The 12,983-nt window shown below is 47.4% G+C and overlaps 1 protein-coding gene across 3 annotated transcripts; it reads right to left on the bottom strand.

Annotated features, from left to right (window-relative positions):
• Nucleotides 1-553: 553 nt before the first annotated feature.
• dtx4a (deltex 4, E3 ubiquitin ligase a) lies at nt 554-12,976 on the bottom strand. Of its 3 annotated transcripts, XM_035646476.2 has the most exons (10): nt 12,507-12,976; nt 12,127-12,169; nt 11,664-11,878; nt 8,827-10,003; nt 3,554-3,615; nt 3,095-3,256; nt 2,938-2,999; nt 2,492-2,812; nt 2,317-2,406; nt 554-2,207 (listed from the first exon to the last, which is right to left on the bottom strand). In XM_035646476.2, the coding sequence occupies exons 3-10, from the start codon at nt 11,869-11,871 to the stop codon at nt 1,977-1,979; spliced, it is 2,313 nt and encodes a 770-aa protein (XP_035502369.1). In that variant the 5' UTR covers nt 11,872-11,878; nt 12,127-12,169; nt 12,507-12,976; the 3' UTR covers nt 554-1,976. The 3 variants fall into 3 exon arrangements, with proteins under 3 accessions (XP_035502369.1, XP_035502359.1, XP_035502368.1); XM_035646466.2 differs by having other exon boundaries at nt 12,127-12,975; XM_035646475.2 differs by lacking the exon at nt 12,127-12,169 and having other exon boundaries at nt 12,507-12,975.
• Between the last annotated feature and the right edge of the window lie 7 nt (nt 12,977-12,983).

The following is a 12,983-nucleotide window of genomic DNA, read 5'->3' as shown; positions in this document are numbered from 1 at the left end:
TATTTCTCAATCCCATGTGCAAGTTGCTTCACATACTGCGCTGTTAACCCTGCAGTATTGAATTGAATTGAATTGAATTGAAAATTTTCAATTCAATTCAATTCAATGTGCAAGTTGCTTTACAAACTGCGCTGCTGACCTTGCAGTAGTCTTTGTTGCCAGCTTGCTCAACATTTGCCATGAATATCTACAGTATGCAAAGACGTTTTTTTTATTGAAAAACTGAAATCACTTCTATGGAAACGGTATGTCTGAACAAGATTTTTTTTTTTAACAAGCAGCTCTAAAATACCTTGCATTCCTATGTCAGAATAAGGGCTTTCGATTTTTTTTTAAATCCTGGTCCTCGGGAAAATCTGTCAGATTATTATAGGCTCATGATGCGTCTGTGCCAGGAAGAAAGAAAAAAGAGCCCATTATTACATGGAAACATGTTTGAAAGTACAGTAACATTTTTAGCTTGCGTGCAGATGCTCTAATAAAAAGCTGGCCCTTTAATAAACTGTAAATAAAAATGACACTATCAACTCCACATAAAATAAGAAGAGCAAGCCAGAGTGAGGGTTCTGTTATGTTTGAACCTTATAAAAAACGTTTAATGCAAATTTGTGCACATAAAACACAAACATACAGTACAGTGCATACGTAAAGTATCATAAAGTATAAATGCTTTTAATGTTGGCCTACGTTAGTATGTCAACACATACTGGTCTCGTCTGACGTACCTCATAATAAACCGGTCCACACCGGGCCGAATGCAAACCGACTGGACCACTTTGGCCAAAGCTGCATCCACGACAAGAGATAGTCTTTTGCACCTGCTCATGGAACGAACACTAAACATGACAACAAAAAAAAAACAACAACAACTGATGACAGCCTTTTTGTAGTGTCATACACAAAAGTACAGTAGATACACGTTGTCCATTTCCTCTCTGTGCAATTCTGAGCTCAGGCAGGCGGTTCGATCCGAGCGTTTCTGGGCATTTCCTCCTCCCATCAGTCTTTCACATCAGCTTTTCAATGCACCCATGCGCTGAGGGGCAGAACTATTAAGGAATGTCAATTTTCTCAACCTATCAAATATAAAATACTGAAAATTATATTTCAAGGAAGGTGCTTGGTAAAGAGCAAATAAAGTGTCAGGCAAACTCAGGTACACCAGCTGCTCAGTCCGTCTCACAACACCCAAAAACAATGCAATGAAACACACCATTTAAAAAAAATGTCAATGTAAAACATGACAGAATGGAAACAATATGATATAATATATCAAGTTTTCATTATTATACATTAATAGAAATCAAAAATCAAAAAACCTAAAAAGGAATGTAGTTCTTAAAAAGTACCACTAGAGGTCAGCAAATGTCCATGCTCAGATATCCAGTTATACATTTGAAATATTTATCTGCTGCGAAAAGTTATTTCTGCTTGTGGACTAACACTTACAAAGGTTACAGACCCCACACTTTTTTTTTTTCTAAACTTCATTTTAACCTCCTTCAATTCCACATAGCAGCAGTAGCAGTGGTAAACACTTCAGTTCAGCAAGATTGACTTAGTTACATTCTTGATAAGAAGTCTCACAGTAGAAATGACAAGTGATTTTTTAAATATTTTTTTTATCTAACACTGACTCATATGTGCACCGTGGTCTCAAATGTCTCACTGAATAACCATTACTGCGTCAGGAAAGAAAAATGATTCCCCCCGTTTCAATACTGACTCATGCAGTCATGGGAGAATTTTTAAACTCGGCAAGTTTTGCTGAAACTATTTCTGTAATGTTCCTGTGAATACTTTAGTTTTTTTTTAAGCTGTTTCCCCATCTCTGGTGGTGAAAGTTTCTCTCTGTTCCGTTCCGTCACATCATGACAACAAGTTGTGTGTCCCGACTTCGGATCCCTTTTCCAGCATCGTGTGTTTGCAGACTGCGGCCGGGAATCCCGTGTCTTCAGTGTCTCGCGTGTCTCTGCTCAGTCTCTGGGTAGACACTCCTCCTCGGTGATGCCCTGGGCCTTCAGCTCCTCCAGCACATTGTCCAGGTGGCCAGGGTCGGGGTACCCGTGGCCAGTCAGGTTGGAGCCGAACTCCGTCTTGTGGTGCACCTCGTTCCAGATGACCGTGTCGGACTCGCCGGTGGTGCTGGACGTGCCGACGGAGAAAATGAGCCGGCGGTCCCACGCCACCAGGAGCAGCCTCAGCACCTGGGTGAAGAAGTTAAGCGCAGATAAGATAACATGTCATTTTATGACACAAGCCAGTCATCTTCATCTTACTGATGAAATCAGAAGCGGTGATTGTTCTCTCCTTTACCTTGCGTCCCTTCTCGCTGTCAGGGAGGTAGCAGTGTCTGGGGAACCCACGGGCGGTGAAGGGTTTGCCTGGATTTGGGTGCTCTGGGCCCTAAAGAGTCGGACCAAAGTTAATTACATCATCCAAGCAAAGACTAAACATCTAGTATCTACAGAAACACTTGGCCTCAATGTACCTGGATGCCAGGAGGGATGTTGTAAATGATCCGGATGGTCTTGCAGTCGGGGTGGCCGGGCAGCGAGTGTGGAATGACGTGGTACTCCATCTTGCCCGGCGGCTGGTTGCCGGTCTTGACGCCGTAAATGGTCTTGCAGGTCGGGCACTGCAGGCTGCCGTCCTTGTTGCCGTTGTTGTACATGGCAACAAGGCACTGGAGGTGGTACTGGTGGCCACACTGTGCCAGGCGGCCCACCGACTCCGCCCGGGAGATACCGCCCACGCCGGGGCCCTTATAGCCCGAGGGTCCTGCCAGGGCCTCCATGCAGATGGTGCAGTCCTGAGTTAGGAAGAGCATTTAATGTAGGATTTTTATGTTTCATCTAACCTGATACAAACAGAAAGTATTTCCCCCCATCTTTCAGTTGTACTGGAAGCTGAAAATCATCAAAATGTAGAACTCACCTCCTCCGGGGGATTACGAACTTTCTGAAGGTACCGCTTCACCACCTCCTCAGGGGTCTTGCCTGGCAGATGAAAACGCAGAGTATGACGATCTGTCTGTGCTATTTATGAACAAAGTGTGCATGCAGCCAAAAGCAAAAGCAGACATCAGGCCCACCTTTACGGGCCTGCTTTTTGGTAGTCTTGCGGCAGCAGTGGCCCAGACCGGGCACGGGCTTGATGTCGCTCTTGCTGACGGGTGGAGGATGAAGCACCAGCTTGGGCGGCCGGGTCAGGCAGACAGGAAGCCCTGCTGCGCTCATCAGGATGCCTGTAATACCTGCAGACGGCCAGAGGAGGGGGGTTGTGAGACGCTGTGTTTGTGGTTTACTTGTTGCACGATGAGCTGTTTATCCAGGGTATTATCTATTGACCATACTGGAGAAGGATGGCCTGTAGATTTACTCAAATACTGGGGAAATATGTAGCCAAATGTTATTAGCTGTGCCATCTATATATATATATATGTACATATATATATCAGTAAAATACCTCCTCAAAGGCAAAAAAGCTGAATTTTAGACCTAATCTAAATTAAGATCTTGTGATCGGAAATTGGTTGTGTCCATATATTTACCTGCCAGTGCAGGATGCACAGGGCTAGATCCATTCAGGTTCTTCACCGGAACTGTTGGCACACTGAAACACAAGGGGCAGGGAAAAAACACCTTTAATGAATCAACCTACAGATCAACGACACACCAAAATCAAACGTGCAACACGCCAGGTCAACTCAGCAGCCCAGATTGAAGGTGTTGTGTGTATCTGATGAGTCACCATATGCTTGTATCTAGTTCAGCCAGTGTCGGCAGGGTTAAGAAGCTTTTGCCGAGAAACAAAACGCATGCCGATCATCACCACTTGACATACTGTCCTGTAATTATCAGAAGGGACTTCCTGCTAACGTACGGCTTAAGCTTAAGATGACAGCACGTGGCGAATGGGTTATTTTGCTGTTATTTATAGGGTACAACTAATATCATACTTCTCGAGAACCCAGCAGGAAGAATATCGATGATGAAGGATACTCTACTTCAAAGATATAAGTATTTATTGTCGTCAAATCAGTACATCCCCTCATGTAAGGGCTGGGCGATAAAATAATACCAATAATTAGCGCAATATAATTGAATTTCTGCGAGAGCAATATAACCAAGGTACGATGTACATCAATACATTGATTATGCAGTGTGCAAACATGGTGAGGAGGAATACTTGAAATAATTAATACTATCCGTTTATCGTTATAATACTTGATATCGACATCTTGATAAAATTTTTGGCCACATCGCCCAGCTCCACCTCAAGTCCAATTTAAGCCGCTTTGATTTTACGCAGAAATTAGGAAGAAAACCAGGACATTTTTTTGGTGTTAAATTTCAAAAAAAAAAGTCTAATTAACCTGCTTAATGTGCCCAATGAATGTTGTGTTTTTTTTGGGCATGACATGTATAGGAATTGAACGCGAATGCTCTTATTTTGATAGAATATTTTTATCCACATCCATCCTATCTCTGCTATCGCTGAAACATTGCAAATCCGTTTTCATTGAGCGCAATGGCATCGCCACTGAAAACCCGTCCAGTCACAGGCGTGTACTTACGGTCTGACGGTTCTGATAACTGTCATCTTTGCTTCCTCGAAAGCACCGAGTCACGATATTCCGGCAAAAATATCGTCTGGCCCGCACTAGTTGCCCCCTTTCCAGTTGTTTCTCACTATCTTTTTAACCCGCCTCTAATGGCTCCTTAAGGTTAACAGCAGTATGTCAGCATATCGGTCTTTGTCCCGCTCTTGCTCTGCTTGTGTGTGCTGCCGTCGGGTCTGCCTCCCTCTCTTATAGGGCTAAGCCACCTGTTTCCATCTGTTGAGTTGAGTGAACTCAGGCTGAAGGCAAGAGATTCGTCACAGCGGGGATTACCTGTTGAGTTACCACGTCACACTGCCAGGTTTTTCCATAAGTCTGACGGACGTGACCAGACGCGACTGTGTACCAACACAATGCGTCTGGCAATCACAATATGCCGATATGACACAGTTGGGACTCACATTTCAACCCCTTGTCCCTGTAGATATAACAATGTGCATCTCGCGAACTACTTTCAAAAGGAAGCATAAACACATCAATCAAAACATGTGACATTGTGAATTTTGTCTATGGCCTCCAACATGCGTTATGTAGAAAAATGATACTTTTCCATTCAAAATCATCAGATTCTCCATCCTTTAAAATACTTTCTTTTCTTTTTTTTTATCATTTCCTTGACCACCCGGTGGAACGTGAACATGTTATTGTGGCATGTTATGAATATCTGTTGATCTTTTATCAGTTTACTATATTTATTATTGATGGAGAAAGCATTTGGCCTTTATTTCACTGTTAATTCATAATTTTTTGGATGTGTATCTGCTACATTTATCTTACTGTTAACATTATGTCTTTCCTCTGAAATTAAAAATAAATGTATATATCTATTCTAACTTACCACAAGATTCATTTATGTGTTTATTCCCATTGATACAGCAATGTTTGCAATGTTTTAACATATCTCTTTTATTTTGTGTCTCTAAAAATGTTTCTATCAGAATCTATAGGTTTACATTATTTTTCCCCCCCCCACACATACATAAATACACACGATGACTCGCAGGGTGCAGGATGCCAATCAACCCGGTGAAATTTAATGACGAAGTTGGGTGACATCAGATGAAGATCTGAATAACAAGTTGAACATTAGGGCTACAATTTGTCTGACGCTATGAGACATGAGGAGGCTCTTTTGTCGCTGACATTAACGACAATTCTCCCTCTCCGAATGGATGACGCAACAATGACATTACAAACCATTAGAGTTCGGACTAACCGTACCGTACAGTTCCCGTACTGGTCAATCTGATTACACTGTACGGTCTTGCTATATCGGTATGTTTACCAACAACGAGTTCAAGCCCGTGGTAATAGCTTCCGGTGTTTGAGCCGTACTTTATTCACAAAGTCCCGAAACGTGCGGCAGGACTGGGTCAGACCTGAGTGTGATGGACATGCGTGCGACAGCCACGTAACCATGAGCGACAGACAGATGACGGCGGGAGAAAGGGGAGGGAAACCGGAGGAGTGTCCCGGCTAATCTAGTGGCATTAGAGCGGCCTCCATCTGCAGCGCTGGGTGATGGGAACACCCGAGCTGCAACACATGGCAACGCCCACTTTGCGGACCACCTGTTTATCTACATCTCACCCATTTTGACGCTTATTTGTGTCTCAGTAACAATTAAAGTGACTGTTTACCTAGTATGTGGTTGGAGTGTGGTGAGTAAAGTTGTCCTTATCAAAACAAAAAACAGGGGCTCGTGTGTAAAGGTGAAATTAGCAATTTAAACAAGTTCCAAACAATTCAGCGTGCTGGCAGTTGCCATAAACATTTTCACGCATTTTTGCATGCACAACATTGACTCACTTAAAGTTGTATGTCGATTTTTAAACCTAATATCACATGTTAACGATGTACCGTCGTTGTGTTTGGCATTACGCGAGCTACAATGAAGGTTACAATATGTCCGCGGTTTTGGTAGCCATTTCAAGGCCTGTTGGTGCCTTAGTCTGAGAAATATGCAATGCGTCTTCAGTGACATTAAGTGAAAAGTGCCGTCGCAGCTGAAGCTCCGGAGGACTCATGGCGACAACCCTTCAATAGGTCAATCACCCACTTATCCCACTTGCCACTGACTTCACCGGCTCCGCGTCACTTCTTCCCTCTCCGCCACATGAGCATCATTGTTCACGTGGTGCCGTGAATGAACTTGGCAGGAGGGGCGATGGCAGCAGCGGACTCCACTGTCGGTGGCGTCACGAGTTGAAGGAGAGAAGAAGGGCAAATTGGCTGAGTGTGTGTGGGGGGGGGGGGGGTGAGCAGAGAATCCCAGGGATCAGAGAGACTCTTCGTCTGTGACGTCGTCGGGTGTTACCGCGGCAGCAGGTGCGACCATCTGCCCGACAGAGGAGTACTCTCACCTGATGTGTGGCAAGAACGGGTCCGTCAGCCAGCTCAGATTACTGGAGCCGGAATATATTACGCCTGTGCTCTTATTAGGATCGGCTGCTTCGGAGGTCGTCTCAGCTAATGCGTCGATTCAGGAAAGTCGGGAGGCTCACACAGGAATATGATCAGAGGTCAAAATGAAAGTGTTTGAACACAGTAAAAGCCTCCGACCTCATTCAGCGTGGCTCTGTGGTGACTCTGTGCGTGATCGAACAATGTGTCGATACATACTTCTCTTGAATGCTTTGATATTCTCACATTTGAGGCGACTGCGCGACAAGCAAGCGCCCCCCCCTCGAAATAGAAGCCTTTCAGCGACACTTGGAAAAAAAAGTTGCAAAATGAAAGGGCTGTGATTGGAATATGATGAAATCTAGATGCGCAAATTTGTAACATGCTCACAAAAAGGCGCCAGCAGCTGCAAAACAGAAAGTGACAATAAAATAATGAAGAAACAGCTGTGTCCTTATTCACAGAACCACAAACAACTTAGAAACCAGCGCCCCCTGGTGATGGCACCCGCACACTGTGACTTCCTTCACTTATTAACATTTGCCCACGCTGACAAAAGTCTTAAACGCCGCGTCATTTTTCATTCTACCGGACGCATGTGTACGGGAGGCCAGTACCAAAGAAGACACTTTAATTAAAACAACATGCAAACCTATTTTTGTGTGTACATCTTGCTGATTAAATAAGAGCACAAGAGGAAAGAATAAACAAATTTAAAAATAAAGCATTTGATATCAGACGACGGAACATTCCACGTGTGGTTCAGATGCGCCCCGGAAACATTCCAGATGTGATCTAAGACCTGGCGCCTATCTTTAAATGTTCGATAAGACTCCATGAACTCCATAAACCTGCTTTCTGAGTGAGAAGTAATTGGCCCACATTGGTTGCCACGGCTACCAGCCCAAGTGCAAGCGTTTCCAGGCTTTTCTGACCCCCCCCCCACCCCAAGTACCCTATTGTTTGGTGAAAACTATATACAGACCGCATATACACACTCTTCATGTGTTCAAGTGTATGTGTCGTTTGTGAAGCAAATCCATCAGCCGTAAATCCATCGTTTGCTGCATGACATATGTCTGGAATGTGTTGGAAAAAACTGCCGTGCTCACTGTGAGCGCTCCTCGTTGTTTTTCCGTTGAAAAGAACGAGCCCGGTGGACTTTGTCACAGAGATTAAAGGCTCACAAATGCTAATGAGCACAGATTTTCAGACACGGTGTAATGAGGCCTTCACACAAATGAGAGATTCCTCTCCGAACTGATCTTTTTCCGACACACCCTGTTTAGTCGGCCTCCGAGCAAATGTAAAAAATCGATACGGGATGTGATCACTGGGAACATTTGAATAATACAGGAAATATCTTAGCAATACCATGCCCTGAATCGGTTTCATTCATCATCATTTTATCCACATAGATGAATAGTCATTTATATACATAGTGTTTGCACTTGGAGCCCGATACCGCCTGGTAAGACAACACAAGATCATCTTCATAGAAGGATTTAAAATATTGCTAGTTGTAGTTTTTTTTGTTTTTAATGTGTTATCTGATGCTATAAAAACAGGGTCAAAATTCACGATTGCTGAGAGTGACTGTCGATTGGTCGAACGCATGTTCTCATCTTGGACCTTTTGACGGACTATAAATTTAGCTGAAAAACTGCAAAATTAGAAATGTTTTGCATGTTAATTCTATTTTCAGGTTGTTCTATTGTTTCTTGGAGAGCAGAACCGTTTGGGTTGTGAGAGAGTATTTTGAACATACTGACACGTGACCGCAGTGGTTGTCTACTCACCCTGAGGCAATCAGGGCACGCGACTGAGCCATGGCAATACGCTGCAGCGCGGGGCGGCTCAGACCTGCCAGGCTGGACCGGGGCGGCAGAGGCGCGGCGCAGGCGGCAGCAGCAGACGAAGACACCGGACCCAGGACGCGGGCAGAAGGCGAGGGCGTGCAGGTGGAGGCTGACGTGGAGATTAGCACAGGGCCCGGGGCGGGCGGCGTAGGGGCGGAACAGGAAGCGGCGAGGGAGGAGGAGGTGGAGGGGTGAGGGGGAGAGGTGGCGACAGACAAGGATGAGGTGGCGGGTGGTGGAGGAGGCGGCGGAGGTGGGGGGAGAGGGGGAGGAGGGGGCCGGGTGGAGGAGATGGAGAGGGCTGCGGTGGCTGAGCCGAGGAGGGAAAGAGAGTGGGCGAAGCCTCCTCCATAGCCAAGGCTGGCGCCGCCAACACCGCTGCCACCGACGATACTCACACCTCCTGCACCACCCATTCCACCGAAGCCACCTGTCGCCCCAACAAAAGACGTCCTGTTTGGGGAAAGTGATCGGGACAGGGAGGGTGGCCGAGGGAGGGTGAGTGAGTACGACCCTCCTGGGACATGGTGACTGATGATTTTGGGACTAGGCGGTTTGAACTGCGGCGGCCGTCGACCCAGGGTGTGAGCAGCTGACATGGTGCCCGCCTTGACACTCAGCACCAGCATACACTGCTGACAGGCGCAGGGCTGTCCCAGAGAGGTGATGGCCGACGCAGGGAGGGCTCCGCTGGGGTACGCACTCCCATTTCCAGTCCCGCTGCTGCTCATCCTGAGCCCCATGCCCACTCCAGATACATCCACACCAAGTAGTCCTCCGTGGCTCGGCATTGATGTGGGCCCCCAGGCATGGTGGGACCTGGGCAGGGGCCCGGACACCAGCGGGTATGCCAGGTCGGAGCGGCACTGGATGCGCCGGCAGCGTTGTGTCTGCCCGTTGATTTGGGTCATGCTTTCGAAGTCAATGAGGTAGCAGAAACCCAGCGGCGCCAGGTCCAGCCAGGGCTGCTGACGATCTCGTGCCGCCTGGATGGCGATGCCCACCTCTGTGTCGTACGCCGTCCAACTGCCAGCGTCGTTCTCCCACTCCCACAACCAGCCCTGGCCTGGCGCTGAGGTGGGGTCGTAGAAGCTACGTCGTACCGGTCGAAGGGTACCTGAGGCAGGGGTCAGAGGGTCACAATATCAGCAAATGTTTCACTGCACCCTGGTGTTGTGCCTTTAAATGGCACTCTGAAGTGATTTGCTGCAAACCAACGGAGACTTCTACACATACATGCTCCAACCCTACTGTCAATATAAAGCATCAGTCTGTTGAACCGTGATCGAGATGCTCTGTGATGAGGAGGCAAGTGACTGGACCACTATTTGCTGTGGACAAGTAGATTACAACCCCTAACAAATTCAACATGTCCGTGTTTGCTTGCAAAGAATTTGGGCAAACAGGTTGCCCCTGGTAACAGCACACGGTGTTCTGATTTCTGATTGGCTGGCAGCCTTGATCCGACCCAGAGCTGGCTGTGTTTGCTTTCCCAAGCTACCCAGAGAAGCTCTGCTCCACTTTACAGTCTCCCCAGATCAAATCCTTTGCACAAGTTTATTCAAGATCAGTGATATTGGCAAAGTGAGGTTTTTTTTATGAGTGTAAAATGCACTTTACATTTCAGTGTATATTATTTCCCTTTTTGCAGCAGCAGCAGCAGCAGCAATGACAGAGACAGGCGGATTATGAGAAAACGGGCACAGGCAAAAAAGGGCCCCCGCACCCCCAGTCTCTTAATGGCCACTTTGATTCTCTTTAAGGTAATTTTCATCCTGTCATGGTTGTTTTGACTCTCTTGGGGATTATTTTGCACCTCTTTGTGGTCATTTGGTGTATGTTAACTGAGCTCTACAAATATCAACGGCCAACTTAATGCAGAGTCTCCGGCCCCAGGGCCCCTCAAGCCCTTCCATCCCTTGACATATGGCTGGTAGGTAGGTAGGTAGACAGCTCAAACAGTATTCAACCTCTCATCCATACACATCCATAAACAACAGGGTCGTTTATTCACATAATCAGCTCCCATCAAACCCATTTTGTCAATGACCCCCCCCCCAGACTTCTCATCAGTGTCTGGGGGCATCCAGCCTGCCTCACCCACATTTCAGCCTCTGCTCTCCTTTGTCGGACCAGTGTTGGGAGAGAGAACGAAAAGACGGCGGCGGGGTCTCCGCCAAAGTTGGACGTCTGATGACGACTGACAATCCCCCTGCTTGCCTCTCTCTCTCTCTCTCTCTCTCTCTCTTCTTCCTCTTATGGCCACATTCTCTCATAAAAGACCGAAGTACTGACGGTAGCGTTTGCAACGAATCCGCGGGAGTGAAGTGTTTACTTTGACTTGTGAGTATGACTGGACACTTCAGCTGCCACTGTGTCCACGCACGCACACACACACGCGCGCGCACACACACGCACGCACGCACACACACACACACACACACACACACACAGAAAGAGAATGACTCACGTGAAGTGACAACTTTCAAAAGCACTGATGCCCAGCATACATCCCCTGTCACGTTTGCATTAAAGTGGAAAACAGTGTAAGATGGGAGACTATATTTTTGTCATAGTTCATGATAAATCAGGAGAATTTAAAACATTGGCCAGATGTAAAAGAAAAGAAAAAAACAGCAAAACACTCCAATCAGAGCATCAACATCTGGAGCAGAATCATCACAAGGGCTTGCCAAGGTAAACATGAGGAGGAGGAGGAGGAGGAGGCCCGGCTACACCATAACCCCCTCCACCGGGTGCCTCTGCCCGCTGCTCACCTGTGTCTTGTCGGAACTGGTGCATGGAATGCAAATCGATGATGTAGGGCGAGAGGCGAGGGTCCACCTGGCCGAGGACAACGCTACCACACCGCGGGTCGCTCCGGATGACCGCCTCGATGTGGTGACAGACCGCCGGGCTGTAGGGCCGCCAGCGTCCGTGCTCGTTCAGCCATTCCCATACCACCACGGCGGACGCTAGTAGCATCCTCCCCCTGCAGAGGCGGGCGAAACAAAAACAATTGCAAAAATGTCGGCGAGCGACGAAACCGCGCGGGCGGCGCGTCGCCGAGGACGCCCCGCCGCCGCCGCTCCGCCGCGCATCCCTGCGCACAGCGGCGCTGCATCCATCTTGGACAGCTGTCGACCCAGATGTGTCTCCTCTCTGTGGATATAAATATATATATACACATATATTTATTTATTTTTGTGTGGAGGGGATGACACTACGTGCAAACTGTACCTGCCATGTTTGTAGTTTCGCCTATGCAGCGATTAGTCGCTTCCTTCTGTCGCGGGGTCGAGCACGGAGACCGTTTCGGGGCGCAAAAGAAAAGGAAAAAAAAACAAGGCAGCCTCGCAGGATGGTTGCATTTTACTCCCTATGCAGATGAGTGACGTGTACCGAGATCATTTTCTCCGGCACCATCAAGTTAGGGTGAGAGGAGGGAAAATGCAACTCGGATGCTCAGGGGTGGTGCGGCAACCGTAAAGTAGGTTACTGTGACAGGCTGGCTTCGATCGTGCAGTGCACACATATATATATATATACACAATTCTATAAACCAAATCAGTGCAGCCTGTGTGGGAGGATGAGATTGTGAAGAGCTGATGCATATTTACCGGGTCTGATCAGTTCTGCTCTGCAGATCAGTTTGGGAGCCTTAGTGATGATCCATCGCTCGCGGCGAGGGTTCTTCTCCGGTCCTCAGGTAGAATCCAAAGTTTACAAGATTCATAATTTCCCAACACTCGGGTTCGCACCTTCCCGCGACCTCCTCGGCCCCGCCATGGTGTGTGGATGGAGAGTGCGCGGGGCTCGCTCTCGCCCCGGCTGGAAAACCATTCGAGCGGCCGAAAGAGAAAAGTGTTTGACACACTCGCGTGCGCGAACACTCCCACGCCTCGGCGGCCCTCCAGACATCCAATCAGATTCGAGCCAGCGCCGCCTTTGGCCAATGAGGAACGACTCTCATGTCTCTCTCACACGCACGCGCGCGCGCTGTTAGATGTGCGAAGGCTTGCGGCGCGTCGAAATGTATTCACAATTCATGCGAGGTGATTCTGTATTTTTGAACACCTGAGACCGACTGTAGTGAT

The sequence above is a fragment of the Scophthalmus maximus genome, chromosome 12 (assembly GCF_022379125.1).
Source record: "Scophthalmus maximus strain ysfricsl-2021 chromosome 12, ASM2237912v1, whole genome shotgun sequence".
Lineage (NCBI taxonomy): Eukaryota > Metazoa > Chordata > Actinopteri > Pleuronectiformes > Scophthalmidae > Scophthalmus > Scophthalmus maximus.
This window is presented reverse-complemented; position numbering and strand designations above follow the sequence as displayed.

Bases quoted from the DNA above. Each gene is read 5' to 3' on its own strand.
- dtx4a (XM_035646476.2), bottom strand. From the start codon at position 11,871: ATGCTACTAGCGTCCGCCGTGGTGGTATGGGAATGGCTGAACGAGCAC. The intron at 10,004-11,663 runs GTGAGCAGCGGG...CCCCTGCCTCAG, and splicing joins CCAGTTCCGACAAGACACAG to GTACCCTTCGACCGGTACGA. The intron at 2,208-2,316 runs GTAAAGGAGAGA...TTCTTCACCCAG, and splicing joins ACAGCGAGAAGGGACGCAAG to GTGCTGAGGCTGCTCCTGGT.